Source organism: Festucalex cinctus, chromosome 4, assembly GCF_051991245.1.
Source record: "Festucalex cinctus isolate MCC-2025b chromosome 4, RoL_Fcin_1.0, whole genome shotgun sequence".
NCBI lineage: Eukaryota > Metazoa > Chordata > Actinopteri > Syngnathiformes > Syngnathidae > Festucalex > Festucalex cinctus.
The window spans coordinates 28,222,458-28,243,797 of NC_135414.1; the positions used below are offsets into that span (position 1 = coordinate 28,222,458).

Sequence of the window (21,340 nt, forward strand, 5' to 3'; positions counted from 1 at the left end):
CGGGAGCGAGCGCTCGGTTCAGCAAGCAATAAATGATGAACCGGGCATGTTTTGATGTTTCTTTTACTGATGATCAGACTCAACGTGATGCAATAAGAGAATAAGTCAAAGAGAAGCAGAAGGAGCTACATAAAAAAAAAAAAAAAAAAAGTAGAACGAATCCAGCTGTTTCCCCAAACTTGTATTTTTCATTACTTGTGTGACAAGTTTGTTAAAGTGGAAGTCAACCCTGAACATTTCTTGACAATATATGTGACCTCACTAGTCTAAACATGACATCCTGATTAATATTAGGGATGTAACGATATCCAAACATCACAATACGATATTATCACGATATTAAGGTCACGTTACGATTATTATCACAATATTGTGGGGGCGTTGGCGATATTAAAAAAAGATCACAATGTTGTAAAAAAAGAGAGCTCATACTAAAAAAACAAACAAAAAAAAAACACAATATTGTGCTTTTGTACATAACAGCAATGCATATAAACCACCTACAATCTCTAATAACAATATTGAGACACTTATTTGGTAATGCAAGCACACATTGATCGCTTCACAAGCAAATTAGGTTCCCCTTCATCTGACAATTAGCATCGATTTTAAACATAGAAGGGCAAAAACGTCCCTAATGAAAATTAAATTGCACTAATAAACTAGCCACTAGAGGGTGCTACAACTGCACAAATGGAAATCAACCTGACTTTTCAAACAAATGTGTTCCTTTTAAATATTGTGAACATGACAATGACGATATTGTGGCAGTTTTAATATCGCAATATCACGATATTGCTCTTATCGTGACATCCCTAATTAATATTACATTTGTGGAATATGAGTTATGAAGAAAATCTTAGGGGGCGGACCATTTAGTCGTTTGCATTGAAGATGACATCGCAGTTGCGCAGGTCTCGGGCAACAACCAATCACAGCTCACCTGTTAACTGAAGCTGCACTGTGATTGGTTGTTACCCGAGACTTGAGCAACGTTGATGTCATCTTCACTTGACAGCAAGTGGCAAAATGGCCGCCCCCTGAGATGGATAAAAAAACGGCTGGATTTTGCTGTTTACCTCATATTCCACTAATGCAATATCAACCAGAATGCCATATTTAGACTCGTTGGGCTGCATAGAACATATTATTAAAAAAAATAATAATAAAATAAAATAATGGGTTGCCTTCCCCTTTAAAAGTATACATGAATCTTTTAGTCATTTTCAGCAGTAAGATGTTAATATTTTGTCAATAATTAATTTTACTTTATTATTTTTCCATGTACAATTAATACCTTTGAAAACATATTTTGCCACTTACTGTCAACTGAAAATGTGCTCAGAGCTCAGGTAATGACCAATCATGGTTCACCTGTTTTCTGGGTTTGGTCATGTGACATGCCATTGATTGGTTGTTACCTGAACCCTGATCACAAGTCATTTTCAATCGACAGATAGTTGCAGAATGTGTTTTTTAAGGTATTAATTGTACATGAAAAATAATCAAAGAATTACTTATAGGCAAAATATGAACTTATTACTGCTGAAAATGAGTCAAATATACCTTTAAAGATTGTTAGTGTATGCCTGTGAGAAATTGTAATATTATGTCTTGTCTTTGTCTTTGTTTTCAAATATCCATTGCTAAAATGATTGTAAAACTGCGACTATTAATGCTAATCATTAGCATATTAATAATGGTACGGTCCATTACTTGTTAGCATTATGCTAACATGCCTTTCTTAAGGCAACATAGCTTGGTTGTTTCGAAGATACAAACAAACAACATGTAATTGTCTTTCTTTTACGTTTGCTTGATTCTAACTCAGTGGAAGAATAACATGTTCTTTTGATTTACGTCCCAAACACTTAGCATCCCAAAATATTCTGACTTTTCCTGCAAAGATGATCAAATGCAAGCTCACTGACGTGAAAGCAATGACGTCATGGCATCCTCTCATCCTCACTCTCGAGTTCTGTTGCTTTTTTTTGTATATTATGGATGAACGAGCGCTATTATTACGTAAGACGTGTCGTCGTCATTGTCTTTTTTTGGTATTTTGGTTTATCAACAACACCTCCAAGCAATCGCAGACAATTACCGACGACGTGACATTTTCTGCGCGGAAAGGGAAAGAGCTATAAGTGAGCGACAGCTGGAGGGGAGGTGTGATTATAGGCTCTTAATGTGGTCTCGGGGCTGTGCTGGGTTGCTATTTAATGTGGCTTTAAACGCATTACAACCCCCAGTAGTTCCAGCTGGGGTCACCACCAGGTGGGCTTAAAAAAAGAGAGGGAGAGAGAGCGGATGATGAGCTGATCTGAAGAATTGTGCTCTTCCTCGTTTCCTTTTTTTTTTTTTTTTTTTTTTGCATTCTGAATTTCTCCCACCGGCTCCCACTGCAGCCCGTCTGACAGTGAAAGTGGGAGTTGTCGGCGAGCGGAGCCTTTAAAAGGGAAGCCGCCGCTTTTTAAGAGCGCACATAAAAATGCAAGAAGCTGGCGCCATTTAAAAAGCCATCACACTTATCAAGGCAGGACGGCCCGGAGAGAAAGAAGAGAACGGAAGGCCGTGCATGCAGCAGCCTGCCGAGTGTTTTTTGTCGCTTAAAGTCGAAAACCTTTTGAATGTTAACCGCAAATTCTTTTCACATGGTTACTTTAGGCTAAACATCCGTCCATGTGTCATAAGGGGCTGAAGATGTGGTTTCTGTTGACATTTTCCACCAATAATTATTCAATCTGCACACACACAATCAGGGATGTAATGATATCCAAACATCATGATACGATATTATCACGATATGAAGGTCACAATACGATAATTATCACGATATTGTGGGGATGTCGGCAATATTAAAAAAAAGATCACAATATTGTAAAAAAAAAAAAAAAAAAAAAAGCATAATATTGTGCTTTTGTACATAACAGCAATGCATATAAACCACCTACAATCGCTCATAACAATATTGAGGCACTTACTTGCTAACGCAAGCACACATTGAACGCATCACAAGCAAATAAATAAATGACTAAATAAATTAATGACTAAATGAATTAATGAAATGACTAAATAAATCAATACATCACTAAAAGCGGAAATAAAAACTGATTTATTTCCATTTATATTTATGTATTTATATTTTGGATATCATTTTTCGAATTATATATTTTTTATGTTCATTTTTATTTTCACCTTTAGTCATTTATTTCTTAATTTAGTCATTTATTTATTTCGAATTTTGGCAATTTTTGTCCTCCATATCAAATAGCCACAGTCTTGTGTGTGCGTGTGTGTTTTATTTTCTAATTATGACTCTTGGTGGACGTGATCACATGATGTTGCGGGGCTGTTTGTTAGCTGTCATAATTGTCAGCTTGACACCCCGAAGAGCGTTTCGGCGCGCATGGGTAGCGGGATGTGGGCGTACATGTACACATGTAAATCCCTCACAACTCTTTAATGCAAAACACACACACATGCACATACGGTACCAAAAAAAAAAAAAAAATCCACGATGGCCCGCGTGTCCCTTTCTGCCAGCTGCTCACCACACTGCTACTATCTGCCTTGTTGCTAGGATACACACGCACAACTGAGGGAGTTGCTCACCCCTTATGGTCTGTTTGTGCCCCTCAACAAAGTAGATGATAAATTGTAGATAACTTATATTCATTTGATTTTGGAAGTATCCTTTCATTATTATTATTTTTTTTAAGTTGGTTTCCAATTTTTGTGATGATTTTCTTCAATGGTTTCCTGACATTAGCTGCCTGGTCAGGAGGGGGCAGGATGGAGGCCACGTTGATTCTAGAAAAGAACCATTAGAGGGCGCTAGCTGTCTATTTACCTCATTGTACTGAGTGAGGATGTCTCCTTCCCTCTCTGTTTCTGACTCTTTGCCTTGCTTTTTTTTTTTTTTTTGTGATCTGTACGTCGTCATCTCTCCCTCCCTGGTTCCTCTTCTCTCTCTGCCTCTCTCGTTGTTTCATCCACTACCACTACCAGCTCCTGCCCTCTGGCCTTCTTCTTCTTCTTCTTCTTCTTCTTCTTCTTCTCACCTCACGATCCTCACTTCTTTGTCCTTCAGCAAAAGTGGATGAGTGTCCGAATCCTTTCCAGAAAATCCCTTCCCTGCTCCAAACCTCTTCACTTTTGCTTCTCCCTCCCCTCTACATGTGTTGTTCCTCACATCCATCACTCTTCCCCCCTCAGGCTTTGTTTTCTGCCTTAATCAGAAGCTTAGGTGTTGCATTCTCACCCAGACAATGCCTGCCGTTCAGTCTGTGGCTGTGTAAAATAGGTGCGCGCCCCGTGCCAGCTTCGAAGCGGTCGCGAGGATCAGCCCGGGGGCCCCCCAGGTTACTCCCCCCCCCCCCCCCCCCCCCCCCCCCCCACACACACACACATAGCGGATGAGATATAGCAAGGAGGTGGCTGAGCAGAATTTTGTAATGACCTCATACAGTGGTCAAAAATGAGGATTCAAGCACACCGACTTGAAGTTTACTGTCAAACTAAACATAAAGACAATTACATCATGTGTATTATTTAAAAAAAAAACAGCCACATATTAACATTTCAGCCTGCTAGCTTAATGCTACGGCTAATTTGAATCTTTGTTGCAACACATGTAGACAAGCTGTATACTAGGGGTGGGAACCGCTGGGTACCTCACGATACGATATGACGATACCACGATTATCGATATATTGGTCAGGCCATAAATCCACGATAATCTACGATAAAAAATATTTAGTAAAAATAATAATAAATAAAAATAAAATAATGAGAATAAATACAATAAAAAATTAATAATAAATAGATAAAAATAAAAAACAATTAATAGTATAATAATAATAAAAAATATATTAATATAATATATAATATAATAGAATATAAAAATATGAACATATATAAATTAAAAGTAATAATAATGATAAAACTAAGCTCATGAGTCTTCTTTGCCTGAAGACTTCTGTCCATTTCCCCGCCACTCTTATGAGGCGCTCCCCCTAGAGGCCCGCCAAGTCATTGCTCAATCAGTCATGAACAATGGAGCCGTTATAGTGGCTGAATATTAACTACAAATATCGCGATTACTAATAAGTAATAAATTATAATATTCACACACAAATGTACTTCATCTGACTAGCATGGATTTGAAATATTGAAGGGACAAAACATGCCTTGTGGAAAATTAAATCGCACAAAAAAAAAAAAAAAAAAGCCACCAAAGGGTGCTAGAACTGCAAAAATGGAATCAACCTGATATCTTTTTTTTTTTTAACAGATGTGCTGCTTTTAATATCATGACATAATGACGATGATATATTGTGGCCGTGTTAATATCGTGATATCACGATGCTGCCGGTATCGTGACATCCCTAGGCAGCACAGAAGATTCCTGGAGTGACCGATTTTACGTACAATGCAAAATTTCCGCGATCCAAACCAGCCTATCGGATCCGTGTAAAGTCTTAATTATGATATTTTGTTTATTATACAATATTATTAAAGAGTACTTTTTTTTATACGCAGTAAAATGCGATTACAACATTTCTTTGTTACTTTCTTGAGTAGTATTTTCATTCAGACTTTGAGATAAAACGCACTGTAGATTATTTCCCCCGCCTTCTTCCATTGCATAGAAGCCCGACTACATTGATTTGGCCAAAAATTCTTAATAGAATGATAAACTATCGTCCTGTGACTCCAGCTTGATTATTGACCACCTGGCCGGGTTTTGAAGGACTCGCCGCCGGCCGGCCGGCCTCTTCCCCAGCTGGTGGATGCTTTGCTGTCGGCAGGCTGGCGTCAAATGCAGCCAGCCAGCTTCCTACCAACACCTGACCATCTGTTTACATCCACAGCCGCGTTCGACTTGCACTCGGGGAACTCTGGAGAACAAACCGTGAACGCGCGCGCGCGTGCCCACTCACACCATGTTGGGAAATGTGCAGTAATTGCGCAAAGTGAAAAAAAAAACAAAAAAACGACAGCCGCCCGGGCTGACATTCCCTCAATGCTATCTGTCCACCTCAGACGGCCATTTGGGCTTGTTAATCTATCGCCTGGCAACAGAGGCAGCCTATCAACAAGCGCCACGCCCCTACCCACATGCTCATAAACTGGGGCTGATTTGGATCTTTGGAAAAAAAAAAAAAAAAATGCATATAGCACCCCCCCCAACACACACACATGAAACTCTCCACAAATCCTGGCCTGTCATTGCTCTCCATTGTTTGGATGCGGTTGCTTTCTCCCGGTGTGACTGCCAGCAGATGGCGAGCACTGGGCTGTCAGAGCGGGCCCGGGGCCCACACACACACACACACCCGCGCGCGCGCGCACGCACAGAGTTGCTTACACAAAGAGTGTCTTATTGCACGCCGAACATATGCGCGGTGTCTACCGAATGCCACTTTTGGCTCTTGAACGGTTTATATGATACGTTCCGTGTGCGGCGTGATCCCTTATTCCTGCGCACTTATACGTACAGGCTACGGAGACACGAAGCTACAGGTGGCCCTCACGACCCCGCTCTCTGTTATGACTGTGTAATCTCATAAAAAAAAAAAAAAAAAAAAAAAAAAAAAAAAAAAAAAAGGGCCACCTCGCTACATTAGCATGTGCAAAGGCCTTTTGTGGTTTGTGCCTGTGTGTGCGCGCGCAGTTCTAACAATTAATAACAAACAAAACAACCCTAAAAAAAAGGAAAACAAAAGAAAAAAAAAAGATTGTTATTCATTTGACCTAACTTTTGGGTTAATTGAATAATCCGATTAAATTGGGTGAAAAAAAAAAAAGGGTGGACCTAACTTTTTGAGTTATTTAACCCAAACAAAGCATTGGTTCAAATTAAATTAATAACCCACAAATCAACCCAATTTTGTTGTTGTTGTTGTTGTTTGATTGGTTATTCATTTGACCCAACTTTTTGGGTTAATTAAATAACTCATAAAGTTGACCCAATTCCCCCCCCCCAGAAAACAATTTTTTTTAACTAACTTGGGTTGTTTTTGAGCCAACTGTTTTTAGAGCGTTTCGTGAGCATCTCTGTGCATGCGTGTGTGCTTATCAAAGTGTGTAAAAGCAGGCGTGTGGCCTAATGGGACGTGTAGGCCGCGGCGTGAAAGCAGCTGCCGCATCCCCGGGTCGACCCGGGGTCGCCCCGAAGGTGAGAGGTCAGGGCCGGGGGGTGCGTAGTCGTCTGTAAGCTACACGACATTCCGCTGCTGGCTAATCATAGCTCTGATGAATGAGCGCAACGTGGCAGCTGGTAGACAGAAGGCTGCGGCGAAATGTGTTTGTCGGTGTCAGAGGAAGCTACTAGGGGGGAGGGTGGGGTGTACTCGGGTAGAAGTGGGGGTGGATAGAGGAGGGAGGGGGGGATTTATCACACAAGTGTTGATTGTGTCAGGTTGTGATCCGGATGGAGGCATACATCAAAGAGAACAACATGCTTTTGTCTCAAACATAAAACCTCAACTCAGTTAGTACACACGCACAAGATTGTTGCATCTGCAGCAAGCCGCTCCTAATGACAGGTTGCTTGTGTGTGTGCCCCCTGGACACACTTTACCAAGCCAGCAGAAAGCAGCCCTTTGTGTTGTTGCGCTCTCTCTCTCCCTCCATATTTATGTTCGCCTCTCCCTCTATCTTTACTGCTCTCCCCCTGGAGGATACAGTTGTTCTGCTGCGCTCTGCTCAATATATTACACACTGTATACATTTTCCTGCCGCCTGACAACAGATATATGAGCAAAGCTGTATTTTTTTTGGCTGACACCAGCCTTTCACCTCGCTTAAATTGTGCTGTAATGTCTCCACAAAGAAAAAAAAAACAACTCAAAAGGATCTTTTTTACTGCGGAAAAGTGCACCTTTGGATAGATGCGCTGGATGGACAAAAATATGGGGACACTCGGCTATTAAATTGAAAGCAAGGAGAAATAATAGCAACTTTGCAACCTCTGCTCTCCTGGGAAGACTTTCTTCAAGACTTTGGAATGAGCATTTTTTTTATTTATTTTTTTGTCCAATGCGAGGTCAGTGGTTACCGAGAAAGTGCCTTGTGGCTCACCATCTCGGTTAAAGGTTATTTAGGACTACAAGCAAAGAAAAGATAATAAATAAAAAATAAGGTTTGCGAGTGTCCTGATTCTTTTGTCCATAGGTCGATTGACAGCTCTGTTTACAGGCCATCCCCATTCCATCTTGTGACTTAATCCTTATATTCCCGCCATCTCATATCCTCCTGACAACCAGGGGAAAAAAAAAAATCCAATCATGTTTATTTTGATATTCCCCAATCTTTGTGAAGTAACTGGAATATTGCAAAAGAATTAAAAAAAAAAAAAAAAAACGACCAGCAGGTGGCAGCCGAGTATAAGAGATCAGCCAGGATCATGTTGCAATAAGCTGTTATTGTGAATGTGAACGAATACTGACGAAACTTAACTGTATTGTAATGCTAATTGCTCCAAAATGGAAACAGATACAAATATATGTTTTTTTTTTCTGATGAAAGAAGAGATGCTAATATTTCTTTTGGTAGGTTCCATGTTTTTATAGCAATCAAACACAATATTAGAAAAAAAATAAATCCAGTAAAACAGCCGGGAGTGAAAGGGATCACTTCAGTGAAAACTGCTGGCAGTGAATAAGTTCATCATTTTATTTTGATAAAGTAAATATATGAATACGAATGTTTTGAGGACCACTCTACCGCTAACATCACCACCTAACAATAAGCAGTAATAACGTACATATGAATCTGCACTTTCTTCGTACAAGTCTGACTTTGCAATAAAAAAAAAAAAAAAAAAATCAAATCCTGTGTGAGTGCGCGTATTCGAGTGTGTGCATGTGTGCTCAGCTCAAAAGAAAGCACTCTAATAGTCAGCTTGTTTCTTGCTCTGACCACGAGGCCAATCGATAGCACTTACCCTTTTCCTGTTAGACTCCCTAATAGACCAGGGAGAGAGGCGCTGCAGCCCGGCAGTTGTCACCAACTGTGTGTGCGTGCGTGCGCACGCGTGCGTGTACATACATCATAAGGAAGCGGCCTGGTAAAGGGAGCAGGCAGGAATCACAACGCACGGAATGTGCATGGGGGGGTATTGTGCCACAACACTGCACACTCTCCATTAAGCTCCGCCCTCTGTCAGAATATGCCTAAGGAGCAGTGTTGCCACAGAAACCTTGAAAAAGTAACTTGATTACATTACTTGGTCTAAACCAGGGGTGTCAAACTCGTTAGCTCAGGGGCCGCATGGAGGAAAATGTATTACCAAGTGGGACGCATCAGTAAAATAACGGTATATAACTTAAAAACGATTACCGTCAATTATACGCAGATTTTTGCTATTTGTGTGCCAGCCCTAAATTACGGAGCTCAACTGTAATCATATTGTTCCAAAAAATAATACAAATGCAAATCGAACGGAGTCCAGGACGTGTCAAATCTACCTGTTTTTCATATATATTGTTCCCAGAATGCATTGCGCGGCACAGTTAATGACGTTATAAGGATGCTAATCCTTGTCATATCTATTTGTGTTACCAGTAATTGAATTTGTGTCGTATTTAACACATTTTTCGGTCTATGATTAAAATTAAACAAACCGTAACTTTGAGTTGTGTATAAAATAATGACATCCTGGACGATTCTCCCGTACAAGGACTGCTTGTGAAGTTACAAATTTTATATATTTTGATAGTGGCCGACTGATTAATTAGTCCGACATTACATTATTATTATTATTATTATTTTTTATTTTTTATTTTTATTTTTTTACTTTAGAAAATCATCTCGCGGGCCGGATTAAACCCCTTTGCGGGCCTGATCCGGCCCACGGGCCTTAAGTTTGACACCCCTGGTATAAACAGTAACTTCGCCAATTTAGTGATTACATCATTTTTAAAAATAACTAAATTGCATTAGCGAGTAAGAAACTGGATGTCCTGTATTTTATTTTTTCCGTAACTATTTTTGTCACATAAGCAATACGTGCGTCAAAGTGTCACATTGTAACATTTTGTGACTGGCAAAAGCGACGACACGAGCATGAGAGTGAATGAAGAGGTCAAAGCGACATTTTGATAGCAACACTGACGACCTCTGGGCTCATGTCAGAGATTTTAACGATCCGAACGTTTAATGTACCGCTAATTAAATCTGCATCTCTTTAGCATTTGTAATGTTTTGCTCTGAAGTTCAGCATTTAAAGGCTTCCGTTTGAAATGAGACATATGGCCGCGCATCAGAGGTGTCATTACATGTTTCGCTTTAGGGGAGTCGAGCCATTTGCCACGTTGTAGCATTTTGTAGCTGCATGTATAATCAAAAATAAAGCACAGTAGTCATTTTTTATACACTAAAAAAAAGCGTATGCATGCACTCCTGCAGTACATAAACATTTATTTGCGCCGCCATGTCAGAGTGTGAGGTTGTTTTGGTTTGTCTTCCTTATGCCTTTTTTTTTTTTTTTTTTTTTGCCTTTGACCAACCCCAGCCAGACCTCGGACCTCCTCGTGTATGCGTTCGTGTGTGCTTATCAGGAATGTATGTGTGTGTGTGTTCAACATAAGGTGGTGGGGTGTAATCTGAGCCCTGGGCTAGGACAAGCACTGCCGCAGTATCCATCCAGGCAGAAAAAGCAACATTGGAGCCGCAGGGCCGATGGAGAGAAGAGATGAGAGCGATGGAGGGACAGCTGAGAGAGAGAGAGAGAGAGAGAGAGAGAGAGAGACGCAAATTCTTTTCAGTGGAAGAGAGATGTCATTGTGTGTCAGTTCGCTCCACTAACTAGCCTGTAGCTGGAGAAACAGATCTCTCGCTCACACTTTCTTGCTTTCCTCGCCTCCCACACCATATCCGCTTCCTTCTCTCTCATATCTTCTGGTCCTCGCTCTTCTGCCTGGGTTGAGTCGTGCAGAAACACTCAGCAGCTCGGGGGGGGGTTGAAAGTAGCAACTAAAAGACTGAGCAGTGAACCAGTCATTTGTAAAAAAGGCAGGCGGTGTGCGGTGCAGTGGTCGCACTCCGGGGGTGAGCCAGATCGCCAAAATGGTGTGCGGCGAGCCCCCTCGCGGGCAAAGCGCGCCGCCCGCCGGCAGCGCGCAACTTCGCAAACAGAGACGGGATCAAATCTTTAAATCCCCTGGAAATGTCAAGCACGTTTGATGAAATGTCAGCGGAGGCGCGCACAAAACACGCACCCAGACGCACACGCCGGCGCATATGCACGGCGGCATGGCGGCATGGCGTTGTGGGGCAGTTACGTTCTGCGGGTGACATCTGCCTCGACTTCCCAAATCCCAAAGGGAGAGTCACTGTATCCCTCCGGAGGAATATACTCCCAGTGCTGTTATAATGGTAATCCATGACATTTTTACATGAGCAAGCATCTGCTTTGCTTCTCTCTAATGCCAATAACACAACACATTCTTCCAACTGGCTTAATTTGCTTATTTGTCTTTTCATCAGATTGTAGGATATTATTTTCTTAGTCCATATACTCAATTGGACAATATACACATGTAATATGATCTAGTACAAGAGCTGTAACCAAATTCCGCTCTTACAAATATAATTATTTTGACCTGTGAATGACCAGACTTGAGTTCCAAGCGCCACGGTGACAGCTAACTTCACAACAAGCATCTGAGAGCAAACAATTCTTTTTAAAAAAAGAGGCCAACAGCTTGCTACAAGATGTTTATTTCCAATTCCAGTTGAAGTTTACACATCAAATAAAGAGAAATACAGATTGAGTATCTTACGAAAGGCTGCTAGCTTAATGCTAACACAATACACGACGGGCTCAGAAAACTAGCGTCAATGCGCCAGTAAATAGAATCCAACTGCTTGCTTCAAGATGTTTATTGCCATTTCAGTTGAAGTTTAAACATAAAATAAAGAGAAATACACATCAAGTATTTAACCAAGCCATATCTTACGATGCTAGCTTAATGCTAACACACCATAGAATACACCATCAACGCTGGCTAATCAAACTAGTAGTGTCAATGTTCACGGTAGTTATAACCCTTTAAAATGGTCCAAATGTGTTTCTATGTGCCTCCAATTCGTGTCAACACGGTATTATGATTAACATTGTATTTGTGGAATAAGAATTAAGCAGATTAATCCACCCATTATTATCCAGTCATCAGTTTTTGCACCAGAGCAAAAATCAACAAACATAGTTAAATTTATGATACAGCTTTTTACCGTCTCACAATTAAATGCAACGATTTACCTAATATGGGAGTGTCCAGTGGCAACTCAACCGTGAGCGTTTCATGTACACAGTCTCCTCCTGTGAAAGCACCAGCTGACAACTCGACTTGTCATTGATCTCCCCCGGCAGCCTTGCTGACGAACCGATCGACTTCTTTGAGTGTGTATTTCCTGTTTAGACCTTTGCCAGTGCTTGTAGATGGGTTCACCCTCGCTGGTGACACACACACAAACACAAACACATCCGTCCCCGTCAATTAATGTTACAGTTGTCGCATGGCAGATGCTGCACGGCGCTCGGTTATCGATTAGCTCGACTCTGAAGAAAGTGCTTGTCCCTGGAGTGGGCAACAGGGATGTGCTTATGTCGTGTGGGATCAAGTCAGTACTATTCACAGTGTCAGTGGGTGTTATTTATAGAGACACCTATCATTGGTCACTTCATTATCTTTTGATTGGTGATTGGTGTACCAGTATTGTATCATTGTTGTTGTTTTTCCCTGGGGTGGCTGTGTGCACTTTATCAGCTAGTGACCCATTCTCCAAAAAAAAAGAAAAAAAAAGAGGCAAAACATGCTTGTTTTATTTGTCACTCTCAATTGTAGTTGACTGTAAAATTGAGCTGTAAAACTAGGAATGAAACAACAAACGACTGCTACCTTAATGCTAACATCCAGTCATGCAAAAAGCCATAGTCAAGCTAACAACAATTAGCATCACAATGCTTTTCTAACAACAATTAGCATCACAATGCTTTTCTAATATCGTAAAGCCCTATCACGGGCTGTTTTTTTTTTTCTCTCTTTTTGCCACTTATTTCACGATAGCATATTCATCTTTCATAAACCAGGAAGTAGCCTGCTTGCTAGGTATCACAAACACAAATATGGTAGTGTACTTTTTTTTTTTTTCTCTCTCAATTTAGTTAATAATGGGAATGGCAGCGGTCTTCCCTTTACTAAGTTCTGTTTGACTTTTCTTAGTATGTCTTTTTGAGCATGTGAGGTGAAATATGGCTTGGGACAGCTCATTCGATGCCCGCAGACTCCTTCTGTGGTTCTGCGTCCTCCATTATCAGCAGAGTCCTCCTTGCCGATTAGAGGAGATATTGCACAACAGTGGAATTAACCTCAATTAGCATTACCTCAGTTGATATTTCTCATTTCACCTCCTGACTCGTGCGCTGCCGCTCTTTACACTGTGACTCAAACATGAGTGTGCATTCGTCATCGCTCAATCCAGAATCAGGCTTTTAAATGACATCTCTTCGTAACTGAAGCTTTCGTGTTCTTCGTGCCCGCAAAGAACACTCAAGTTGTTGAACGTGACACACTGTAAATAACAAGTGTGATGGCCGATGATGAGTCATGTGAGAGCAATGGTAGTAAGGTTTTCGCATCAAATCTTCGGAATCCCTGCTTGATCTTTAACTCATTCACTCGCCGCCATTTTCACAGAAGCAGTCCCGTTCGCTCCCGGCTGTTTTACTGGATTTTGACAGATTTTGCAAGGCCCACATAATATTGTGTTCTATTGCTATAAAAGGATGGAACCCATCAAAAGAAAGATTAAAGTCTCTTCTTTCATCAGGAAAAAAAAGTATGTTTCTATCTGTTAACGTTTTGCAGCGATTAGCATTAGAAGAGAGCTAAGTTTCATCAGTTTTCACAAATCTATTTAAAATTGTAAGTAATTGAGCTTTTTTTCTACATGGCCCTGGTTGATCTCCTTTGCTCTGCTGCCACCTGCTGCCCGTTTGTTTAATAACTACCATTTCTGCAACCGTTCTTTGCAGTTGAGAGGCTGCATCAAAGCCTTCTGTATGCTCTAGCATAAAAAAAACAAAACAAAACGTATAAATACGTCTTTGGGACACTGAGTACATTAAAAAAAACGTATTTATACGTTATTGGGAGTAAATGAGTTAAGGGCCAATATGTTGTGTTGAGCTCAAACATCTGTTTTGTTTAGTTTTCACAGGAATTGTTTATTCTACAGCGTCTTTGTGCACAGATATATCTCAATACGATCAGACTGGTTAAAGCTGCCTTGTCCCATGAATAGCAACCAGTTTTTAAGTCTTGGATTCTCCAGAAATCTTGCCAGGGGTAACACAAAGGAGTTCTCAGAAGACTTACATTAAGAAGTGTTGACTTGCATGAAGCTGGAAATGTTTTATTAAGTACGGGTATGAGTGTGATCAGTCTTCAGGGCTTTGTGGTTCTGAGTCTCCGTCTCCAGCTTGGGTGATCACTTCATAAGCCCAGGATGCGTTCTTTGTCTCAGCCTGCTCCTCACCTACCTTGCTGTCTCCCTGCCGCTCATCAATGGCAGAAGCTCCTTTTAAAGTCCTTCCTCTCTGACAGCCACGCTCCGCTTCTCCCTCTGCTGCTCGTGGTCGCATCGCCTTCCCTCCTCGAGGCTCATCCCGGCTTCCAGAGCACATCCACAAACAGACCGAAGCTGTCAGCGCTGCTCTTTATGTCTTTGATTTGCAGCTGCTTTGTGACTTGTGTAACTTCACAGGAGGGATACTTCCTGCGCTGCATCCGCTTCTTCTTCCTCCCGTTCGTCGTCTTTTTTTTTTTTTTTTTTTTATCGTGGGGATGATTATGTCAGCATTTCTGTTAGGTGCACCAATGATGAGCCGGATGATGATACATTAGAATGGCCAATTATACACAATCATTCTGTTCATATCAGGGATGAGCATAACCTGGCAATAGCCAGATGGATATTACATACAGTATCCATCTGGTACCTCTCCACAGTAATTTCGTCGGGAAAAGGCGGGACATTCTGTACAAGAATTTGAGCTGATTGGACGATGCGGTATTCTACATGTTTGTTTTAACCAATCACGGCCACGGGTGAAAATTTCGTGTTCATTCTTGCCGAAAGTGGGGAAAGCACGAACATCTTACCAGCTAGAAATACACGAAGCACCTCTCGCTGTTCAACATTCAACAAAGAAACGGTGAGTAATTCTGTGAGAACAAAATTAATTGCAGCGTCCATTCCTCCATGTTAGGTTTGTATGTTAGCTCCGGCGTCGGCACTGGCTTCCTGGTTTCATCACAGTTGCATATCCCGCCCCCAAACACAATGTCGCTCTGTGATTGGTGGTTCGGGAACGGCGGTTATCAGCGAGAGCGGTACAAGATGTATTCTCCGGAGTTTGTGAACTCACAAATACCGCGAGAATTCATCTCGCGAGAGCGAGGTTAGGATGGGCGGTTAGCCCGCCAAAATTTTCAGAAAAGACTCACAGTAACATTTTGATTGAGTTGATTTTTGTGAAAAAACGTTCTATATGAATTTTTGCACTTAATGTTGGTTTGCTGTTCAGCAGTTTTGCTTCAAACACTTTATTGTTGGTTGTGTGTGTATTTATGTATTTTATATTTAATACAGAGTAGTGATTTAATTGATAAATCAATGCTGATGATGATAGGTAATTTCTTAGTCTGCACAGTAAATTTCGTAGAGTAAATTTTACTCTAAATAAGACTACCGTATTTTCCGCACTATAAGGCGCACCTAAAAGCCTTCATTTTTTTTCAAAAGCTGACCATGCGCCTTATAATCTGGTGCGCCTTATATATGGATCAATATTGAGCCGCAACAGGTCTCGCTGTCAAGACGCTATCGTGACCCTGCACGATCGGTGACGCTCGTGCAGAAGATCCCGCCATCTTGGATCGCTAGCTAATACTAATACTTTACCTTAGAGAAAATAATAAAACGGCTGTTTATTCATTTTGGGAGTGAATGGAGTTGTCAGAAAGCTGGTTTGTAATCTATTAATAAAGTTTGACTGACCTATCTGACTGTTTTGTTGACATTAACTTTAGCGCAGCACCATCTAATGGATGCGTAACGTAACCCCAGCCTTTACTGTAGCACCTTATATATGGAAAAAAGTTTTAAAATATGTCATTCATTGAAGGTGCGCCTTATAATGCGGTGCGCCTTATAGTGCGGAAAATGCGGTATATTCGGATCCAGCCTAAACAGTAAACTTTACACTTGAGACCATTTTGGACACACCTCTCCTGGAGGTGCGACGATTTCACCTGCGATATACTGGCACAAAGTAGGAGTGGCATGGCTCAGCAGGTAGATCGGCCGACTCCCAACCTGAAGGTTTCTGCGATCGCTCCTCAAGCCTTGAATTATTTTTAAATTTCTTTTTGAATATTTTACTCTCTTCCAAGTGTAGTTTACTCTATTCAGACTGGGACCGAATATAGTATTTTTGGAGTAAAATTTTGCTCCATAAAAATTCACTTTAGTCATTGTGTTGCAGTTACCCCTCAAAGTTAAAACCTCTTCCCATCTTTCAGGCCGACACCGTGACAGAGGAGTCGACGAGAGCCGGCGAGGAGGAAAACTTAAAGACCTCCCAGCCCGCGGGTGACCGCACTCCTCACCCCGTGACCTCGGAGCCAGAGATATCCGAGCCAGTCGACCGCCCATGTTCCAGTGAGTCATGCTCTGTCGCGAATGCCAAAGATTAAGACAATTGTGGTTTGGTTTTTACGCTCATGTTTTCGTTGTGTTTCCAAGTTTGGGCACGTCCGTGCCAGCGGTTGGCGCCCAAGCCGTAGGTGGCAATGACTGTATGCTGATAATTGTATACAAATGTGAGGCATGCATCAAAATTGTGGACGAATTGTGTTTGTCTCGCAGTGTTTTTCTCGTTTTTACATTCCTCTCGCTTCTGTCACTTACTGACTCTGTCTTTTTTTGGCTAACGCTTTAATTTCATTGCTCTGCTCCTTGACTGGAAACGGAGGTAACTGTTGAATAGAAAATAAGAAATGAAGATTTCATACTATAGCAGGAGCGTGACCTAAAAAGAAGGATAACTTGACGATGCGTATGGGTGAGTGCGCCCTAAAGCGATGGCTCTATGTGTTTAGTGAAAAGCGCTGCTTGTCTCCTCGTATTGGCGCTCCGATACGAACCTTACCGCCTCAAAACACTCGTCTTCATGTTATTTATTCCTCCATCCCAACACTTTCCTATCTGCCTCTCTAGATCAACATCCCTGCCTACTCAGGCTTCCTCCCTTTTTTTTTTTTTTTTTTTTTCTCTCAGGCTATTTTCTGTTTAGCCACGAGGGCCCCCCCGGTCGTTTACAGAAAGCCTTTCACAAGCGCTCTCTCCGACAAAACACACGCGTGCCGACCCGCCATCTAAAAACCGCAAGTTGGTCTCTGACAGAGTCGTGACAAAGGCCGCGGTCCGAAGCCAGGCACGCACGTCGGAGTCTCGCGCTCGACATGACTCTCAGCGGGCCCCACGGGGCTTGAGAGCTGCGTTTTCATGAGTTATTTAAGTGGTCTCCATCATGTTGGTTGTATTGTGGCTCACGTTGACATGGCACGTCCCATTTCCTCGACTCGGGTGGGCAAAAGGGCCTGTTCACTAGGGATGTCACGATAAGGGCAATATCGTGATATTAAAACTGCCACAATGTCGTCGTCGTCAAGTTCACAATATTAAAAGGAACACATCTGTTAAAAAGAAGTCAGGTTGATTTACATTTGTGCAGTTCTAGCACCCTCTAGTGGCTAGTTTATTAGTGCAATTTAATTTTCATTAGGGATGTTTTGGCCTTCTATGTTTGCTTGATTTGCTTGTGAAGCGATCTATGTGTGCTTGCATTAACAAGTGCCTCAATATTGTTATTAGAGATTGCAAGTGGTTTATATGCATTGCTGTTATGTACAAAAGCACAATATTGTGCTTTTTTTATTAGTATGAGCTCTCTTTTTTACAACATTGAGATCTTTTTTAAATATCGCCAACCTCCCCACAATATCGTGATAATTATCGTATCGTGACCTTCATATCGTGATAATATCGTATCGTAATGTTTGGATATCGTTACATGCGGAATGTTCACACACATGAACAAGATGATGAGAACTTTTCATGGTGTCTAGTTGGGCTTGTGTGCATTTCATTTCTGGTCAACCCTGCAATTTGCACAACACTGGCCACAGCGTTGATGCACTAAAATAGCTGCACCAAAGGGCTAATTTAGAGGCTCACCTTTATTCATGTTTGTGTGTCCTTGACACGTGTTTATCTATGCGTCAACACAAACTGCAGATGTAATTGTTCCGAGATGAGGCTTTCAGTGTATTGTGATGACAACATCACAGCTGGACTTGGCAGCGTTTCCACTCTGGCTGCTGGCCACTTCAAGACAATTGCAATTACCTAAACGCGGGGGTGTGGAGAACCACCTGGTGCCGGTTGGGGGCGTACTTCATTTTATTTGGCATTTGCCTTCAGGAGGAAGACTCCAGTACCTTTATCACAGATTAACACAGTGTGCATTAGTCGTGCTCCATGAAGGATGTGAAAATGATGGACTGGGCAGGCAACCGGGTGACAAGTGACAACCAAGAGGAAGGACGCCACTGCTTGCTCACGCCCCTTCTGCTGCTTTGCTTTTATTTTCTTGTGTCCCACCGACTGTGGAGGGTGGGGTGAACCTCCAAAGAGACTGTCAAGCTTGTCGCGGCTCCCACAAAGCCGATAAAAAAGTGTTTGTACATTAGAGACGGCGCCTTGGCCACCTCGCTGTCCTCTTTTTGCTACCAAGCAGTGTTAAAGAGAACTTTGTTTGCGTTTTCCTTTGCCATTTAACTACAAATTTCGAATCCATTTGAATGGGTTACTACTTACTAGCCAAAAAACAAAAACAAAAACATGTCATTGACCAAGAAAATGACGAATCCAATTTCATCGTAATGCTATAAATCGAGTGCACTGGAGTGTTTTATCTACGTGCTAACTCAGTTTCGACAACCTAAGGAAAGACTTTCCTTTTTAGTTTAAAATAATTTACTTTAACCTCCAGGATCCTTCACCATGCACTCAGCATAGCCAAGGATGTTTTTTTTGCTTTTGGTAATGTTTTGAATACATCCGTGTTATGTCTGTAGCGTCAGCTACCTAGCTAGCTAGCTAGCGCTAAGCTAACCTGGAATGGTTTGTCTCTCTGGTCCAGCGCCCGAGTTTGGAAACTCACTTTGTGCTATAAACGGCATCCGAGGTCAACAAAAAAGTAACGACGAAGACGTTGATACAGTACCTAGATTGGTTTTATTGACTGACTACTTAACAGTTTAATATAATACTCATTAGCCGGCTAACTGATATACACACATAGACATTTCCGGGTGTCCCTCTCGAAGAACGTGTCACACGACACATTCAAAGTATGTTAAGATGAATTCTTACTTTACTCACATTTTGATTCCGCATTCATTTTTAATGGCCAGTTTGCACCCCGATTCAAGTCACCACAATTCATGCACAGCCCTACTTACTACGATTTTTCTTTTAAATTCAAGGCCATGAGTCCATTCAGTTTTACTGTAGAATTTTTTTTTAGGTTGTATAAATATCATCACCTACAAGTATAGCAAAGATTGTCAAAAAAAAGAAATCTATTGTTACTGGTATAACATCATAGCAGTGTGAACAAAGTATAACTCCCCCAAAAATTAAACAAAACCAACATCAGTTGAGGACATCTTGCAGTTCTTTGATTATTTCTTTTTTTTTTTTTTTTCATTTTCGACAAGATGTACTCTTTGTTCTTCTTTCATAACTGACTGCATTCGAGCTACGTACTTAGGACAACACTGGTGAAGCATTATTTGCTTCATGTTCAAGGCACCTCATTAAGAGAGCATTTTTGTCCTGCTTGTGACTGTAAAAGTTAAAATTAAACCCACATTTTAATCATTTGCTCTTTTGACACAATGACACCCTGAATTCGCCGCATTTCTCTTTATGCTTCCATAACATCTTTTTCTTCAGGGGGCTCTGAATCGGCCGCAGACGGCTGTTTTCTTTTAGCCATCGTTTTTGACTAATTCAGTAATGATCACAGGATTTTATTTTTTATTTTTTATTTTTTTGAGAATCAGAGGCCTGTTCTGCAGAGCGGCGCCAGTCCTGGCGGCCTGGGGGGGGTGCGGGAATTAGTCAGCAGACAGTGGGTTTGGCACCGCGCCACAGTTATTAGCCACTCTCAGGGTGGGCACGAGGTTATGGCCTCACTCAATCATTCACTCAGTGTGTGTGTGTGCGCGCGTTGAAAGCGTTTGTTTGCCTGCATGCGAGTCAGCCTCCTCTGGTCACACTGACCTCATTGTGCAGTCACTCCTGCTTGATTTGTCCACTCTCCAACACATTCCTCTCTCCAACAGGCAGAGAAACGGAGCCTTCGCCCTCTTCACTTTCACCCCCACCCGCCACACTCACGCTCTCCTCTTTCCTGCGGATGGATTTGATTTAGTGACTGTGGTTTTCCATCCACAGTCCGGGAGCCAGCAGCGGCAGCAGATTTAGGGAGAGACCTATAGGTTCACAGCCAGCAGAGCACGTCATTACTTGGCTCAAGCTCATCAGCAAATACATCAGCAGGACTAAGCGCTAATAGATGTGAACCGCCACCATTCAGGAAGTAATGAACCTCTCTTCGTTTCATCTCCTTAATTATTTCCTCCTCATGGCCTTGCATAAATTGCGCCAAACAATGACAGTGAATGAATAAAAACACAACCAGAAGCTGTTGAACTCAATGAATATATAAAGGGATAAAGGGTACTAAATAGTATTTTGGTTTTGGCGCTCAGTGCGAGGTCACAGCCCAGCGTTAAGCAGTGAGATCGGGTTCTAGCAGCAAGCCTGGAGGTGACCACTTAGGAAAGACCTCAAGACGCTCAACTTTGACCTCACAGGCCCCAAGGAAACAGGTGTTTGAGCTGGATTAGGCCCGACTGCCCGCACATTCGGCGCTGCTTTGTGTTCCTTTTTTCGTACGATTTACAGCTGCTAAGAGTCAGAGGGAGGATCGGAGGCGCCCAAGTAGTGTTCAAGAATGAGAGATATGTTGTGTTAAAGAGCAGATAGTATTCTTTATCTCTGAGACTTCTTCCTTTCACCCCCCGCCAAATGTTTACATTTTCCATTGAACTTCATAGTCATTGTAGATAAATAAATATGTGCACTTGGTGACAGGGTGGACAGCGACAGAGTGGACATGTTTTGGCTA

At 41.7% G+C, this 21,340-nt stretch overlaps 1 protein-coding gene across 1 annotated transcript in view; it reads left to right on the top strand.

Annotated features, from left to right (window-relative positions):
- The window catches only part of gse1b (Gse1 coiled-coil protein b), a 184,878-nt gene that overhangs the window by 39,690 nt on the left and 123,848 nt on the right, over positions 1–21,340 (top strand). Inside the window, exon 2 of the mRNA XM_077520065.1 lies at positions 16,599–16,737. Coding sequence (XP_077376191.1) covers positions 16,599–16,737 — 139 coding nt within the window. The remainder of the gene's footprint in view (positions 1–16,598; positions 16,738–21,340) is intronic.